This window comes from Manis javanica, chromosome X, assembly GCF_040802235.1.
Source record: "Manis javanica isolate MJ-LG chromosome X, MJ_LKY, whole genome shotgun sequence".
Lineage (NCBI taxonomy): Eukaryota > Metazoa > Chordata > Mammalia > Pholidota > Manidae > Manis > Manis javanica.
In genome coordinates, this window is record NC_133174.1 from 67,777,696 (window position 1) to 67,796,763 (window position 19,068).

Genomic DNA, 19,068 nt, shown 5'->3' on the forward strand with positions numbered 1-19,068 from the left:
GATGCTAAGCAAACAAGTTGATAATTCAAAATGTAGAAATTAATGAAAGGATACTAGCTTCAGAAAGTTGTTTTTTAAAATTGTCCAATATGAAATTAAACTTTAATATGTTCATAATTAATAACTTAGTTAAAATAATCTATTAGATGTTTGTAATCTCCAGATAAGAGGTAAATTTATTAAGATAATTGCCACAGCTGGCAAAGGAAAACATACTAAAGTTACAAGGAAAGGAAGAAAAAAAAATTTCTCAAAACTTTGGGAAAACACTGACACCATATAAAAAGCTCATTTTATGTAGTGTTATATTTGGTTTGCCTGCAACACAGACAGCAACTTTAAGTACATGGGCTTAACTATCCTAAGAAAACAAATTCACAGGCTCAATATATTAGTTTCAATTTATTTTGTGCATTTTTGGAAAGTAGCTTTAAACTGTCAAGGGCATATATTTTAGAAAGCAGGTAGAGAGTATTTTGTTCCTGACCTTTTCAACTAGGAAAGAAAAAATAGATCTGAATACTGCTGCAATATTTTGTTATAAAATTTCTTTATTTTCTACATTTAAAAAACATAGCAGGTAAAGTAAGAGAACATCAAAACGTCATAAGAAAGAATTTTTAATGTACATTTTTATATCTTTAAAGGAGGCTATCAAACAAATAAATGCACGTGCCAAACAATATCTCTCTACCTTAGTCTCCAAATATCATGAAAACTTGGGCTGCTTTCATAGCCACAGGATAGGATATCTTTTTATATATTTTTCCTAAATATAAGTTTAGGAATATATGTAAGACAGGTATATATAAAATATAAGACAGGTTATATTTTTTCCTAAATACCTTATGTCTTGATCCTAAATATACAAAATAGACAGTGTATGAATAAAACATGCAATCCAGCCTTTGGCCAGCTTACCTTGAAGTGAGTGGAGTTCTTGCAATTGGGAAGAAAATTCTGGGTAACCATATAGGTATATTATACAGTAGGACGAATGTTCTTGTCAGGGCTTTCAGTTCCTGGCTCAAAAGTTACCTCTCACCTTACTTCTCTCCCTCCTTTACTTACCTTGAATCAAAGCACCATTCATAATTAAGTCTCTGTGGGCAATCTTACTATAAATAAATATGCTAGAGATTCATAGCTCAGCTGTTAAAGCTCATAAGCCATAAGGACATTAGAAATCTATTCATTTCAAAAAGCTTTACAAAACAAAATGCTGACTAAAGATTTACAGGCTATTTAATGTACCAAACAGCTCCCACCTAAAATGTGAACATATTTACTACCTAAAGTCATCCAAAAAATACCTGCAATGCCTAAAGCAAAAAAAAGTAAAGCTTTAACTTATTTTGATAGGAAGAAGCACCTTAGTTTCTCAGATTAAAAACAATAAAATATTATGACACACAAGAAAGGAAAGACCCAAGAGTTACATTACAATCCCTAAAGCTGGATAATGGAAAGTAAGTTTCTTTTTTCTTGTTAATTTATATACAGTACCCCAGTTCAGGCATAAAGCAGCAAGAGTACAACTGATTCCAAACAACTTGGAATTTTATTGTAAACATCCCATAAAGAATGGCAACAAATAAGTCTAGTTTTTTTTGTCTTCGAAGATAATTGGTTATAATGACTAATAACCGCCAAACAAAACACCTTTTATAAACCAAGCCAGTTTAGTTTATCTTTCTTTACTGAATTTTAGCTTAATGGACATTTTGTCCACATACAACATTACATCAACTATTAACTAAATGGTTTCCATCTTAAAATGTATGGATACCAAAAACAAACATAAGGTACAGTTCTGTTAATACTTTGTAAGGGATTACAAAAGACAAGGATGTTTTACAGGACAAAGAAATAAATTATTGATTGCCATCACCACAGTATTGTTTAAAGAATTAACAATGGTAGTACTGCCTAATGTATATCTGGTGACATATGTAGAAACACATTTCCCAACTGGGCTTCTAAATATTTTTTATATGTGATTTTAAAAGTCAATTACCAATGGCGATTTTAATATGTATCGAGTTTTATTTTTTTAGAAAATACTTATCATGCTTTTGTATGTCAAAGTCTCATTCTAGATTTAATTAAAATAGGTATAAGAATAACAAAAGGGCATACATATAAATAAACACATCTTAACTCTAAGCAGGGCCTTTCTACTGTACTTTTCCCATCAATGAATGATAAATTGCCAGTATTAATGAAGTGTACTAAATTAGGTGCAGTCTTCACTGCAGAAAGAGAAGTGAGGATAAAAGTAAGCAAGAGAGGAATGATGGAAAAGGAAATAACTAAAGATAGGCCATAAAAGAAATAAACGTCTAGAAACTTCAAGGCAATCCATATTCCACCAAATACAGCACCATGAAAAAACTTTATCTTTATATTAGAACTTAATTAAACTTGGTATACTTGGTAATTAAAAACTTTACTAAGAGGTGAAGAGCAAAAGAGCATGAAAATATTTTCACACTAATTTTTAAAACAAGCCTTAAAAGTGATATCAGAATATTCTATTTTCAATAAAACATTCATAAAGCTTTAGTACCAGAAAAATGTTGGAGATCGGTTTAACATTTAAAACACTGGGCTTTGTCAGAAGTTCCGTTCCTTCCCCCAAAACTAAACTATCAATTTTGGTACTCAAAATATTGCTAATTGTTTAAAAGGTTGGACATCTAAGTATACCGAAAATTATACAATATGTAAAGTCTCCTTTTTGTGTACATGAAAATTCCAATTTTAAAGGTAAGTACCAGTTGGTAAATATGCACGAAATAATTCCCAAGATATATAAGTGAGTAATAAGGTGTTTAATTCATCACTACCACAAACATACAAATTTTGAAAAAATGCTCAAAAAAGTTCTTATCAAAAAGTTAGAAGTGGCATTCACATCATTCTCTTTCAATCACTCTGTTATTGTCTGCTGACAATCTATAGGATTACAACAAAAACAACAAGAGAGCAATCAGATTTACTTCAAAATATTGGAAGGCTGAGTTAGATACCTAAGCACACAGCTGCAGAATGTGACTTAAGAATTTTACTCAGTTTCTTAAACCTCTGGGTGAAACAAAGTGCTGTATAAAAGAATTCTAGCACATTCTGATCTCTGGGAAGGGAAACAGAAGAAAAAACAAATGAAAGAAGGGCAACTTAAATTAAAAGAATGGAGGTGCACATATACATAACAAAACCTAGATTGTTTATCCAGAAGGCATAATGAAATGGATGATCAAGAAGTATATATATAGGGTAAGCACTCTATAAGAGACAAAGCATTGGTAGACAGTGAATACAGCTGTCTTCCATACAAAATATTCTTTTTTTAATGTCTGAGATAAAGTGTGCCAAGTTGGAAAGAAAACCTACATACACACATGTGTGAGCATGCATGGCACACACACACAAATTTAGTCATTAAGTTAACAGGCTAATGAATGTTCTGAAGAGTATACTATTGCTGGGAGAGATATGCACAGCAAGCCATAGAAGAAACATACAATTCTGTTTTCATGAATGAATATACATGCTAAGATTTTAAAACTGGGAATTAAAACATTAACATTCATGAGAAATATTACAGTTCACTGACTATTAATATCTAGCATACAATTAGGTTTATACATGTGTATGCTCTTATGGACTAAAGGTAACAGTAGCTTTTTCTTACGAATTAATTAGGATTTAGACCTTTCTTCAGAACTTTTAGTTCATTTCTTACTTGCTTTGCTATGGCTTAACCCAGATCTTATTTAGGTTTAAAGGGCCTCTGAAAATTTAAGATGATAAAATATTCAATGTGATACAAATTATAACACATTCACAAGAGGAGGTGTTACAAAAAAATCAAAGTATAAACTGGGGGGGGTGTCCTGATATAAAAGTAAAAATATTATCTCCTGAACTTGTTTTTATACTTACTAAAATAATTTGCATGCAAGCAGAAAATGATCTGTTCATTTTGTAATAAATGATAATTATGGTCACCCAACATACCCTGATGACTAATTCTTTAAATCCTAATAACTGAAATCAACGTTATAGCAAAATGTTATTCACTATTTTCACAGTATTTCTTACATATAAAATATGCTTAAAATGTCTTTAGCCTTATTATTCTAATTCTCTAAACCTAGAAAATATTGACATTTGGGGAATCAACGTGGCATTTTATTTTTCAAAATAAATTATAAATAAAGCTTGAGATAGCTAAAATCACACAAGTGGCAAGTCCACATTTCAAGAGGTCAGCTCTTCATAGAACAATGTCAACAAAAAATTTCATTCTAAAACATATACATGATACACATGTGTGTATATCCATGAATTTAAGTTAATTCTGCTTGATTACTGTTGTCCAAAGTGTTACTGATGCCAGGAAAACATAGGCACAAAGTTAGTCTAAGTGCCCAAGAGATGAATAACTAAAATAGCACATTTTAGCTAAAATTGAATCAATGAGTTTTAAACATGAACATTTTGAAACTATACTATGGTTAAAAGTGGCAGCTGAGTCACAACCAGAAGCAGTTTTCGTTTAGTGAAAAAGACTGCAACAACAAAACATCAGCTTGATCTACTGTTCAGTAATAGCAGAAGTTAGTGCCTTTCACAATTCACAGCAATACTTTCTTAAAGCCTGAATATCATTTCTACTGCAAGTGAAAATTGCTCAAAGATGTTAGTATAAGAACCCCCACCCAACCCAAACAGAAAAGCAAAGTCATGGGTATACTCCTCCTTCTGCACTTCAGAATTTTCAGATGCATGAAATGATTCAAAGCATGATACAGATGTATTAGCTAAGACATATCCTGGGATTACTAGGCATATATTAAGAAATTTCTTTTATCCCACAAGGCTAATCTAAGTGCAAGAAATCTGCTGTTACAGAAACAGAGATCAATACTATCCTTCTCACCTCAAAAATCAAACTATCTAACAAATTAGTGGATTTACAATCTCTCAAATTTGAGGAGTAAAACTCATCTTGGGACTCAAGCTTACTTATGGAACCATGTGCACTCTACTGCTGTAAACAAGACCATAAAGGCTTTAAAAAATTTGTTTCATGTATAAAATAATGACTAAATATCAGTTTGCAGTGCAATGAGGTTCTTTTCTGAAAGATTATAAAGAAGAACCCTTTGGAATGGTATGAGCAGAACCTATTAAAATCAATTCAAAATACTAGCTAGCCAAAACATTCCTACCCAAACTAGCTGCTTTATTATATTTTAATATTCAAATGAAAACCAGTCACTCACAGCTGTTAAATAGTAAGTCATAGCAGAGATATATAAGCAGTAGACCAAGTCTACTTACACAAATATGTTCTAAGAAAAGCCTAAAGTAGAGCATACTATATTTATAAAAATTTGTTAATCACAACTATTAAATTGAGAGCCAATACAACTATTAAACAACTTCTCAGTTTATAACTTATGAGTATTCATTCCTACCAAGGTTGTTCTATTTCTTAGTCAGTAATGAATAACATAAACGATTTTCCTTAACATTTCCAGTAGTTGCAGTTAATGGAGGTAGCTGAGCTACTATTCAAAGAAGTTATTCTTTGTGAATGAGGATTTTTCAAATGTTTAACTTATTCTTTAAGCTATACAAATTCTATTAATGCAACAAAAAATAAAAGGAAAAAGAAAATGGATGCAAGAAACTTTTGCATTTGGCACCTCGTCTAGACTGATACCTCAAGTATTCTTTTTTAATAAAGTTAATGCACACATCAGGACACACCACAAAGATTTGCTGCATATTTACAAGGCACCAACCCTTTCTTACCTTTAACATGAATTAAGCAAATCAATGAAAAGCATATCACGATCCCCCCACCCCCCCAAAAAAAACTGTAGTATAAATATATACTTCAGTTCAGTATAATTCATGAAAGTTTGGCCTGGGAAGAGTAAAATAATCCAGATCGTTCTTACAATATAGAAACTGTAAACATTTAATAGCTGCCTTTAGGATTGGTGTATTGTGCAAAAGTTATTATTACTGGGTACAGGAATCAAAATGGCAAAAAAAAACTATATAAAACTCTGTAGGAAGGTGCTATACTTCTGTGATACAAAAGCAAAAGAGGGATATTCCATTGAGATAAAAATGTCATGCTACTCTTAAGAAGCCAAATGCTCCTTTAATGTAGTAAATCTGTAGTGTGTCAGTGGTGGTGATGGTGGTGGTGGTGATGGTGGTGTGTGTGTGTGTGTGTGTGTGTGTGTGTGTGTGTGTGTGTGTGTGTGTCTATATATGGGCTGAATTTCTTAAAATTTAAGGCCTATTGAGTAAGGCTTGTTTGAACAAATGAAGTGTGGAGATATAAAGTCTTGAAACAAATGTATACTGGCATAATGGAAAAGCACCAATGTGAAAGGAAGCAGAAGTCCCCACACAACTTGCTTTGTAGATTTCCTGGTAAATTCCCTGCAGTAGAAGGCCATTGTATTTTCTAAATGATTCTAAATTTATTAACTGTTAATAATTCCATCCCATGAGATGGCTAACCCTGGCTTTTTCTGTCATTTTACGCACTCTGCCTGATCTGGATGTACCAAGATTCAGAGGATCTTCAGTGGACACAAAATTGTCATTATCAGAATCATCATTATATAAAACAGTCCTTCTGCCTTGGTTTCTTGTTTTAATTCGAGGCAGTCTACTGAAACGTCCTGAAAACATGGTATCAAATTCATCATCTGCAATACGTGCACGTTTGGCTCTGGTGGTTCCTCTGGAAGCACCTCTTCCTCCTCTCCCTCTCCCTCTCCCTCTAGTGCCACCTCCACCTCTTCCTCGACCTCCTCGTCCCCTGCCTCCTCTTCCTCTGCCTCCTCTACTCCATCTACCCCATCTGCCCCATCTGCCCCTTCCTCCTGTACCTCTCGTCTTCCAGTTTCTTTTTCCATTGGCATATTGCTTGCTGAGTTTTCTTTTAGGCCTGGTTTGTATGAATTTGCTATAGTCATGGTCTCCATCTACATAATCTTGATCTGTTCTGGAAGTTGATTCAGAGTCAGAATCAGAATCACAGGTACTTTCAGAACTTAAACTGGATCCTAACTCTCCACTCTCTGAAGAAGATAAATGTGATTTCTCTTTTGTTTCTTTTTTCTCTTTCTCTTCTCTTCCCATGCTTTCATCTTCTTCTGATGCACTAAGTAGCTTTCTCTTGATTCCTGTCCGGGGCTCTCTGCCATCACCATTTGTAAGGGGTCCATCAAGGGAGTGATCTAAATTAAGATAAATGATTTCTTAAAATTAAGCTTTGACACTGATCAAACAGTTATTTAGGTTCAAGAGTAAAATAAACAGTCTATCAAAAAATATTTAGCACCCAAAGATGGGGTAAAATAATCAAGTATATTGGAGTAGGAATTTAAATCTGCTGTAAATGAAAGATAGCAACTTTGATTTTTGTCGGCTTTTTGGCGGGGAGCAGGGAGAAGAGTGTGGAGAGATGATGCATGGTAAGGTAGATGGGCAGAAATTTTAAGAGCTTGAACTCTAGAAAGAATTATCTGGGAACATGTATCAGAATACTTTTATTCATTCCTTCATACAGCAGGTATTTACTGATCACCTACTATATTGCTTGGAGCTTGGAATATAGCAATGAGACAAAGTCCTTGCTCTTTGAATTTATATTTTAGTGGGAATGCTCAATAGACAATAAAGGGAACAAATAAATAATATGATTTTGAATAGTGAAACTTGCTATAAAGAAAAAGAAAAAAGGGTAAAAAAAGCACAAATGTATGTATGAGGTTATTTTAGAAGGGGAAGATTTTTTTGCAGAGGTATTTGAGAAAAGAACTGAATCAAGTGAGATCTGGGGAAAAAACATTACATTGGAGTAAACAGAAACCCGGTGTAACTGGAGCAGTAGTAGATGACTGCCACTGGTAGGTTTTAAAATTGGAGAAAGATAGGATCTGATACACATTTTTTAAAGAATGCTATGGTTGGTGAACAGAGAAGAGACTATAGAAGGGACAAGATTGGAAGCAGAGACCTATTAGGACTCCCTTGTTATAGTCTGTAAGATATGATGAGGAATGTACCAATAGAGGTAATGAAACTGATTAGATTTGGAAAATTCTTCTAGAGGAGCCACCAGAACTGACCTTTGTTTTTAAAGTTCAAACTGATAGGAACTGCTGACAAGCTAGATGTCAAGTGTTAAACACGGAATGAAGGTCAACTCCTAGGTTTTATGGTCTGAGCAACTGGGTGAATAGTAGAGATAATTCTGCTAAGTTGGAGAACATTGTAGGAGGAATAGTTTGGTCAGGATGGTGGAAAAATCAAGATTCCGGTTTTAAATACTCCTAGAGATGCAAGTATAGACATTTTAAAAAGTAAAAGGAAAAAAGCAGGTAGACACCCAAGTCTAGAGCTCAGGGGAGACTCAGATTGAAGTTGAGACATAATTTTGGAAATTTTCAGTGAAGAGATGACATTTAGGGTCAGGAGAACTCAAAGAGCTCAGCAGGAGGACAAGTAAAGAGAGAGAAGGTGGCTGATGACTGAGACTTAGGATATTTCAACATTTAAAGATAAAGAAGAACCAGCAAAGATAATTGAGAAGGAATAGCCAGTGAGGTAGGACAAAAACAGGAGAGTACACTGGGAATAAAGACTAGGGTTGTATGGTAACCACAGTTACAAGACTTGTCTAACAGTTAGGTGTTATAGACTGAATTGTGTCTTCCTTTCAAATATCTTATGTTGAAACCCTATCTCCCAGTGTGACTGTTTGAAGATAGGGTCTATAAGAAAGTAAAGTTAAATGTAGTCATAAGGGTCCTAATGCACCGGAACTGGTGTCCTTCTAACAAGAGGAAGAGACAGCAGTTGTCCTCTCTCTCTTCCTCTCCATACAAGCACAGAGAAAAAGTCACATGAGGATAAAATAAGAAGGTAGCCATCAGCAGTCATCGGCAGGCACTAACGCTACTGGCACCTGAATTTGACTTTCAGCCTCTAGAACTGTGAGAAAATAAATGTCTGTTGTAAGTATATGAAAAGGTGCTTAACATTTCTAATTACCAGAGAAATGCAAATCAAAACCACAATCAGATATTACCTCATACCTATTAGGATGGCCACTACCAACAAGATTAAAGATAAGTGTTAGTGAGGATGTGGAGAAAAGGGAACCCTTATACACTATTGGTGAAAATGTAAATTAGTATATCATCTTTGTGGAAATAACACAGAGGGTCTTCAAAAAATCAGAAGTAGAAATACCATTTGATCCAGCAATCCCACTTTTGGGTATATATCCAAAGGATGTAAAATCAGGATCTTAAGAAAATACCTTTATTCCCATGCTTACAGAAGAATTATTCACAATAACCAAGATATGAAAAGAACCTGTATCTCTTTCTACAGATGAACAGATCAAGAAAGTATGGCATACACATGAACGCACATGCATACTTGCACACATGCATGCACACACACACACAATGGAATATTACTCAGCCTTAAAAAAGAAGGAACTCTAGCCATTTGTGACAATATAGATGGAGTTGGAGTACATTATGTTAAGCAAAATAAGCAAGACACAGAGAGAGAAACAGTGCATGGTGTTACTTATATGTGTAATCTAAAATAGTTATACTCATAGTAGAGAGAGGAGGATGGTGGTTGCCAGGGGATGGGGGAAAGGAAATGGGGAGGTGTTGGTCAAAGGGTACAAACATTCAGTTATTCAGGATGAGTTAGTTCAGGATATCTAATGTATAGCATGGCAACTACAGTTAACAATACCGTATTATATACTTGAAATTTGCTAAGAGGATAGATCTTAATTAAATCTTTTCAACACACACACACACACACACACACATGTACACACATTATAACCATGTAGAGGTGATGGATATATTAATTAGTTTGCAGTGACCATTTCATAATGTACACATATATTGCATATCAAGTACACTTTACATATATATTTTATTTACATATGATATATATTTACACATATATATCAATGATATCTCAATAAAGCTACCAAAAAAAATCTGTGTTTAAGTCACCCAGTCTATGGTATCTTGTGATAGCCTAAGCTGATTAAATACACTAAAGACTGAGGTGATAGCAACAGAAACTGTAGACAAGAGATTTAAGAGGAATCGAAGAGTTGTAGAACTCACAACTTAGCAACTGACTGGATATTAAGGTAAAAAGAGAGTCAAAGAACATTGCAAGATTTAAGTAGGGTGACTAGGAAGGTGGTGGTGCCATTAACTAAAATAGTTAATGCAGAAAAAGAAGCAAGCTTGACACAGGAAGATGGCTGATGAGCACCCAAGGTAAATTTTCTTAGGAAGCACTTGGAAATGAAACTAGTAGATTAAAGAGATGTCAGTGCTAAATGTATGAATTTGCAGAGTCATCAGCATTAAGATGGTTGATGTAGCTATTAGATTCCTTTATTTATAGAAGACCAAAAACAAAAACAAAAAACAAACAAAAAGCGGTGGAAAACTGCAAAGAGGAAGCAAGTAAGGCCAAAGGAAAAAAAACCCAGAAAATAAAGAAATATAGGAGGGACAGAGAGAGATATAGGAGAAACAGTAGAAAAGCCAGGTAGTAGAGTTCCTAGAAGGGGTAGTCAAGAGCATGCAATGATAAAGAAAGATCAAGAAGATAGGGACTAAGGAAAAGGCACTGGTTGGTCACTGATGATTACTGTAATTTTGGAGAGCATAGCTTTTGGAGGGTGGTGGGAGGAGAAACCAGACTACAAAGAACAAAGAAATATGTACATGGAAAAAAAAATAAGTACAATCAGTTACCCTTTCTAAAAGCTTGACAGTGAAGGGAAAGGCAAAAAAGAAGGAAATGGCTTGAGTATGTACTGTGCCGTAGGATCAGAGGAGAGAATGAAGATACAAATTGGGAAAAATAAAGGTACTAATTATTTTAAAGTAATCAGATAGGTTTCTTTCAGTATTTCTCACATAAACAGTATAAAATATGTCTTCAGAAAGTCTATTTTTAAGTTATTTGATACTTCAGTAACAATAAACTACTTAATCTTTCATTAGAAATTTATATGAAATAAACTATATATTCCAAGATATTTGTAAAAGCCTATTAACTATTCTTCACAAACTTCAAATAGATGGACATATTCAAACTTTTTTTGAATGTGTTCAGGGTCCATAACATAGGATTAAGTATACGAAGAAAGTTTGTGTGAAAACAATAAACTTCAAGTATTTATAACTGATACCCCCTGACATGGTTCAATGTGGATGCACATGACAATGAATTATTAGGTCAGTGATTTCTTTTCAAGCAGTGAAAAGTTTTCTTCATTAATAATTACATGGAAGCTCATTACATGAAATAAAAAGCAGAGTGGTTCTGGTTGAATGGAGAAGGCTCTTGTGAGAATTCCTGAAGTACTTGTATGGATCACCCAGAAACAGGCAGAGCACACTCTGAAACTCACTGACTTATTTAGACAGTAGGGCCCAGGGGAAGAGAGTATCCAAGTTATATAACTGGAAAATCAAAGGAGGTGGTAGAAGTGGGTGTTCACTGAAAAAAAAGGCTCATTCTTCAACCCAAGCCCTTTTTCTATTGGGGTAGCCCTTAAAAATATGAGCCCTATTTAAAGATGATTTCAGAAATTTTTTCCTTTCTTATTAATATGGGTTAATATACCAAAAATCCTAAAATGTGTCTAATAGTCTGGTTTTTATGTGCTTGGGGAAAGATCTTTCATTTAGTTTTTCATTTCTATTCATTTTACATTTTGTTTTAAGACTAAAATATGTTTGGAAATAGTTTTTGGGAATCTGCTAGTGGTCTGTTCCTAGTTGTGAATATGAACCCTATCTGACTCAAATTTGACAATATTAAAATCCTGATTAACTATAGGACATGCTAATTTTTACTACCTAACTATGTCAGTTTTTAAATGATTCATCTGCCACCATGAGGGAGAAGGGAATAAATGCCTTAGCCATATTTATTTCCTACCTTGTTTAACTGGCAAAACTCTATTCCGAAATGACTTGGTTTTCCCTGGGTCATGGCTATTTCCACTTCTGCTATATCCACTGAAGCTTGATGAAGAAAATGGTCCATCTAGTTCATCATCAAGTAAGTATAATGAAAGCCCTTCAGCAGAATCTGAAACTTTATTTGAAAGGATTATGATGTTAACATAATTATCATGTTTTTAGGAAAGTTAAACAGGCTGCTTTAAAAACTACTTACCACTCATTATTTTACTCTAATAACAAAATTGTAGGTTATTTGAAGAAGGAAATTTAAATATTTTGAGAACATATGTTTTATCATATCATTAAGTTTTCAAGCACAGAATGTCAGAAAAACTGGTCCAAGGAAACCACCTCCCCACATAATGAATCTTCGATTCTTATGCTGGCCAATATATTGTAGATAAGTGCTCTGAGATATAATGAATGTTAAAAATCAGTCATAGAATTTTAAAACTGAGAGACTTTAAAATTGATCTAGTCTTAACACCTTCATTTTAAAAATGAAGAAACTGAATCCTATAGCCTAATGTCTTACCCAGGGCCACACAGCTAGAGAGAACTGGGAATAAAGCACAACTTTTCTATACCCAAATCCATTGCTCTTTGCACTATAAACCATGCAGCCTCTTCTAGATTCTCAATAGCAGTATTAAACTGAAATACAACATGAAAAATGAAAGATATTTACCAGGAGATGAGAAAGGAGAGCTAGTCCTGGCATAAGACACTGAGGTATTCTGGTCATTTTTAGGCTGCAACTTCATTTGTTTCTGTTTGCCTTTTGGACTACAAATTAAAATACATAACAATGAGCACTTTTTTCTGTTAGCAATATATCATGATGGATGGTATGATACAAAATGCTTACAATGACCAAAGACGAATTTACCTATAACTTAAGTGAAATGCTTCAAATTGTTACAACAAGGTTAAATTTCAATTAATAAAATAAAAAAAAGTCATTGGTATAGTAAAATTCACATAAACAAAGCTTTGGGTTACCAGCTTGATCTTTATACAGGTATAAGAATTCTAAAATAAGACTGGACACTGTTGAGAACTAGGCTTCGGGTTGATTAATGATTGTGCATTGAGTCCCCTACACAGAATTTTATTGTTATTAACAACCATTTGATCAATAAATATGAGAGATGCCCTCTCAAAAAAAAAAAAGAATTCTAAAATATAAAATAAAATTTCTTGGATCTTGGGATCCCCAGAAACTATTCAATAAACTTTAAGAAATGAGATAATACATATACACAATGCTACATTAATGTAATATACCTAGGAGCTCTGCTACTAGATAATGAACTGCTGCTGCTTCTTAGTCGTTTTCTGTACCGTGGCCTTCTCCTCCTCTGACTCTGGATTGCTGACTTATATTCAGAGATGATATTTTTAATACGACTTTCAAATAAGGCAGATAATCGCAATGTCATGCTATAGATCTGAAAAGGTAAAAATTAGTCTTGTTTTAGCAATTACTTCAATTATATAATAAATAAAAAATATAAAAACATGCCTGGAGAAATATCATATGGGCATCATTCTTTCAGACAAAAATATATGCACTACTTCATACAATTGAAAAATTCCTCCTCTAGAATTAAAACAAGATACCATTTTCACCTAAAAATTAATACAAAATTTAAAAGATAATAGTCAATGTTGGGAAGGGTAGGAAAACAAGATTTTCATATATTGCCAGTGGGTATTTTAACTAGAACAACATTCTAAACAAAACTGCAATATGTACCAAGAACCTTAAAAAATATACATATCCTTTGGCTAATAATTTCTCTTCTGGAATTTATCCTAAGTAAGTATCAGAGACTTGCCCACACAAAAAAATTAAGTTCAAGGATGTTAAAGATGTTAGCCATATCGTTATTCATGTAAAGTGAAAAACTAGAAACAACCTAAATCTCTAGCATCAGCCACTGTTTAAGTATCATAGAACCACCATACAGTAGAATACCATGGAACAATAAATTTTCTGTTTTCAGAGTAATAATTATATGGGAAAATGTCATAACATATAAGTTTAAAAATACAAAATTCACTGTTTTAAATAATATACAAACATATATAAGTTATATGTAAATATAGGAAATAAATGTGAAAAAATTATGCCTGCAGAATTCAGTGAAAATCACTTAAATGAGGCAGAAGTGGGCAAATCTATCCTACTGTGTTACTGATTTAAAAATTAATTGGATACTAGTGATTACAAAACACAAAAATTATTACTATTTTTTGTTCTCAAGATATTTAAGTTTTGACAAAACATAAGGACAGTATTAAATACAAGTTTGATTAAACAGTTATAGCTTCCCAATATGGGTCACTTTTTGTTATAATAAAGGGAACATAAATATTGAGCTAATTCAAATATTTCATATAAATTAATACTGTCAACCACTTTTATTTAGTAAATTACTTATTGGACATATTAAAGGGTACTCAAATTATTACCTCTCCTTTCCTTGACCTCTCTCTAGTAGATGTAAATATTACTAAAGAGTAAAGAAGAAGCAGGTAGGAGAAAAGAAAAGGATTTTAATTTCAGAATGGCTTATGCTAAATGTAAATTTATACACACCTAATAAACTGTTTCAGAGAAAATACTGAACATCAAACTTTAATAACTATGTCAGAATTATAGTACATACTTGGTTAACAATTTTAAAACTGGTGAAAGAAAACTGCCTGATAAAACTAAATGCTTAGTTAATCCACCTTATATTGTTTTTTCATACCCTTGACTTTTTATTAGAGGTATACGCTTTGGAGTTGCTGAATATTTGGCGAACATCCTTATAGAATTCCAGAGGACTACCATAATTTCCAGCTTCCAAAGTTTCCTTCACAGTGCTGAAGTCCATAGGAGTGTCTATAACATCTTGATAATCCTAGAAAGAAAAATGAGCTATTAAATACACAGGCTGGGTAAAAATACTACATGATACAATGGAATGATATTTATGCCATCAACCCACCATGACATAAACACATTGCTTTTCAATCTGCCAACTACCTTCCCCCAACCTCAAACCAGCCTTTTAATAGAACTCTTTTGGTGACTCAGGAAAATAGCAGGAGATGTTAAGAGGGCCTTAGTCCTCAACCTACAGTTGATAACTCTATGACTCTCTCAAAGGACAGAATAGAAAATCTAAAGCCAATGGATTCATCCCTACAGAGCCCATAACATGGAATTCTATTTCTTGCTTAAAGGCTGAAGCAACCCCCAACTCCCTGGAAAACTACTCAATGAAAGTTGAAGATGGCACTATTCACATATAATTAAATAGTTCCATGTCGCAAATTAGCAACATATTTCCAAAATATTCCTTGCTATGAGGGCATGCTATCTAAAATATCATTAGTTGAAGATCAAAGTCAAATTGGCCTTGTCTGTCTCTCTCCTATCTTTGTTTTTTAATGAATGCGACACTTTTGCTTCATCTCAAGTCTTCGTCTCATAGATTCAGAATTAGTACAGTTTTTATTAGGAAAGGGAGAAAGTCTCTCTATTTAAATTTAAATTTGTCAAGTCTAGTTAGGATATTCCTAGGGTTAACATATGGAATTACACCTGACATTTACACCCATATATACCACAATGATCAATAAAATAAAAACATGTTTTAGAGTGAAAGCCATAGTCAATATTAGATCCCTCATCATATTTAGAATCATAAAGAAGTAAAATCACTACATTTCTCTCAAAGGAGAAGCCAAACAGTCAGAAGAGGGAGCAGAGGGAAGGTATTATAAAAAGAGAAAATATTTTTTATTTTTCAAAGTATGAGAAACCACAATTGCTCTTAATGTATCTTTTTTATTTTATTTTTGCTTAAATCATAAAAACCCAAAGTGTACTGTAATGCAAGCATGGCTTATGAAACAAAGAAGAAACATGTTGGATATTTCTGTAATATGATGACCAAAACTCAAAAGCCCCCGTCAGCCTACTGAATGAAATCCCAGTGGTAATAACCAACTGCAATACAGACATAACTATATTGTGTAACTGATGTTTTCTACTCTGCTACAAGAAGCTTTAGATCTACAGAAACAAATATATACACAGATGCTACAAAAGAACAGTCTTAATAACAGTTGACTTAAAAAAACAAAAATAAACAACAAAAAAACAAAGGTAAAAAAAGAGTAAGCAGAGTTGAAAAACAGCTTTGCAAATTATAAAAGGTTCATTTACAGTAACAATGCAAACACAACCTTTTAGGAGACTACTAGGAATACCTCAGAAAGAGATGGGCCTTGTTGCCTTTCTGGAACAAGTGACTCTGAGGATTCTCCCTCCTGCTCTTGATGGCCCTATTAGGGTAAAAAAGATATATTGTAATTCTAGACCACCACAACAAAATATCAAGACTTGCAATGCAATTATGATTTAAGGCTTAAAGATCCATAAATAGGAATTTATGTTTTTACTGACTATACTTTAAGATGAAAGAATTACATATTTATCATTCTCCTCTGCTATGAAAAACACAAGACTAATTTATTCTTCCCAAATTCCCTATAAACAAACAAAGCAAGCTTTGCTGAACAGAATTTTGTTCCTTATTTGAATGATATTTCTTCCCAACTAAAACCTGTGTATGCAAAGAGTACTGATGTTTACTAATTTCAGAGGAATGTTGGAGGTACTTCTGAGATATTGCATACCTTTTCTCTGAAAAAATTAAAGTAGATTTGCTATCTGTACTAAAAGGTTATCCAACATACAAACAGATGCACTCCTAGAAAAGGAATCCTATAATCTAAGGTCTCATGTTTTTATCTTTGATGAAAAGTAGTATGGTCTGTTGATTACTGCAAGTGATATATTGAATAACATATTTAGTATAAATTAAACAGGTCTAACATAGGTCACCAAAGGTCTCCAGTGCATAGAAGTGTATTAGAAGTTAGTGAAATGTATTAAACACATACCCAAAATAAAAGTAGAAAGGAACTGCAAAGATATTAGATACAAATTTGTTTTACAACTATATAATTTACCTACAAAGTACATGACAGGAATTTGAAAATTCATAACTAAGGACACTACCCATTTTCACAATTCAAAGATGTAAACAAGGAAGGAAGAAGTAGAAAGGAGAGAGGGAGGAAAGACGAAAAAGTAAGGAAAAACAGGGAAAAGTGGTTCTTAACTAGGTCTTAACAAGAACACTTATGAGAAATTAGAAATTATTTAAACAAATGTATGCTTACTGGGTAAGAAAGATGATCAGCTGGCTGTCGAAATGGCTCTGAATCTTCACGTTCATAAATTAGGCTCAACAATTCTCTGCATTGTTTACTCCAAGCACCAGGATTACACTTCAAAGACTGTCTTCTGCCTCGGCATTTAACCTATAGATTTTAACAGAATTATATCTAAAAGTTTTCCTTAACTTTTCATTGACATTCTTCTGTTGTCCTAATGTTAATGTAACTACATAACAGAACAGCTATTTAGAAGTTTCTTAGTTTAGACCAGGCATCATTCTCCCTGGCAGAAATATAATCAAACAAAAACTAATTATCATATTCATGGAAATAGCAAGAATTCTAGTATTCCAATTTAAGAAAATCTGGATGTTAAATAAAACATAGAGAAACAAATTTCTTCTTCTCTACAAGGTTAGTGATTTTAATACCTTAATATCTGCTGGTAGTTATGGTGCTTGACAATAGCACCATGATTTTCTCAAAATAACACTTAAATGATATTTTTGGTTTTTCTTTTTTTCAGTAAATCCTTTGTGGTTATGATAAATTCTGGCCTTTACCATTTGATACCTTTTTTATATGATCTATTTCAGTATTTCAAAGGAAAATTTTCCTTATACAGACCAAATATTTGCCTCATTATCACAGATGGGATGGATGTATTAAGAACAGAGTTCAACATAATGGATCTGAGGCTGCTATGTTTAAAAGGGCTTGATAGTAACGTTAGTCCTTACTTGGTGTCTGGGAACTTGGCACTTGAACTGCTTCATATATAATAAAGGGGGTTTACTGTGCCTATACTGTTTGTACAAAGAATGTGATTTGTGCTGAACACCTGCTTTCCTGTACTCTCCTGCTTTCAGGGAATCTGAAATCTTGCATGTACTACTCAGATGGTGCCTACATAACTAGGTCCCAATAAATTCCTTGGGGACTCAGTCTGTAATCACACATACATTGCTATATTTTCACTGCTGGGAAAAGTGTACTCTATGTGGCCTCTCAGAGGAGGAAGAGAGCATAAGGAAGCCTGTACATGGATTCCTCCAGACTCTGCCCGTATCTTTTTCCCTGTGATCCACCTGCATGTCCTTACTGTGTCACTGTAATACATCTTAGCAATGAGTAACAACTATACTGAATCCTATGAGTCTGTCTAGCAACTATCCAAACAGGTGGGGTTGGTCTTAGGGATCCCCAACAAAGGAAGCCAGAAAATTTTATTTAGCAGTTTTTTTATACACTCACCCTTCTTCCAGATGAAGTACCAGGACCATCTGAATCTAAATCAACAATTTCTATATCCTAAAATTAAAAGGGAACAGCAAGAGAAAATTTTAAGTTATATTCAAAGACTCACAAAGTAGATGAGCATTTATAAATAAATAGCAAACTCAATCACTATTAACTCCCTCACTGGAGCAGGCAGCAGAACAAAGGCTAGAGGGAGATTCATGCCGAACTGCATATATAGCTGGAAAATATACTAAGAAAAAGAGTAAACAAGGTTTCTCTTTAAATCAGAATAGGAAACGAAATAGAAAAAGTAGTGTCTGGTATTTAAAGTTATAGTTAAATGTTAGTTTTTTAAAAAACATATTATATATGATATGCTAATGTAATACACTATAATAATGGATTACTAAAGATTAATCTTTTGCTACTTCAGGAAATACATCTCTTTCTATAGGGAAAATATGAATGTGTATTAAAACCTAAAATTCACTTAAGAATT

General features: G+C 33.3%; 1 protein-coding gene across 1 annotated transcript in view; it reads right to left on the reverse strand.

Annotated features, from left to right (window-relative positions):
* Positions 1 to 262: 262 nt before the first annotated feature.
* Positions 263 to 19,068, reverse strand: part of BRWD3 (bromodomain and WD repeat domain containing 3) — a 180,277-nt gene continuing 161,471 nt past the window's right edge. Inside the window, exons 34-41 of the mRNA XM_017661952.3 lie at positions 18,582 to 18,638; positions 17,331 to 17,471; positions 16,353 to 16,427; positions 14,843 to 14,995; positions 13,368 to 13,531; positions 12,769 to 12,866; positions 12,055 to 12,213; positions 263 to 7,280 (exon numbers count right to left, since the gene is read on the reverse strand). Of these exons, the coding sequence (XP_017517441.2) occupies positions 6,526 to 7,280; positions 12,055 to 12,213; positions 12,769 to 12,866; positions 13,368 to 13,531; positions 14,843 to 14,995; positions 16,353 to 16,427; positions 17,331 to 17,471; positions 18,582 to 18,638 (1,602 nt within the window). The 3' untranslated portion in view covers positions 263 to 6,525. The remainder of the gene's footprint in view (positions 7,281 to 12,054; positions 12,214 to 12,768; positions 12,867 to 13,367; positions 13,532 to 14,842; positions 14,996 to 16,352; positions 16,428 to 17,330; positions 17,472 to 18,581; positions 18,639 to 19,068) is intronic.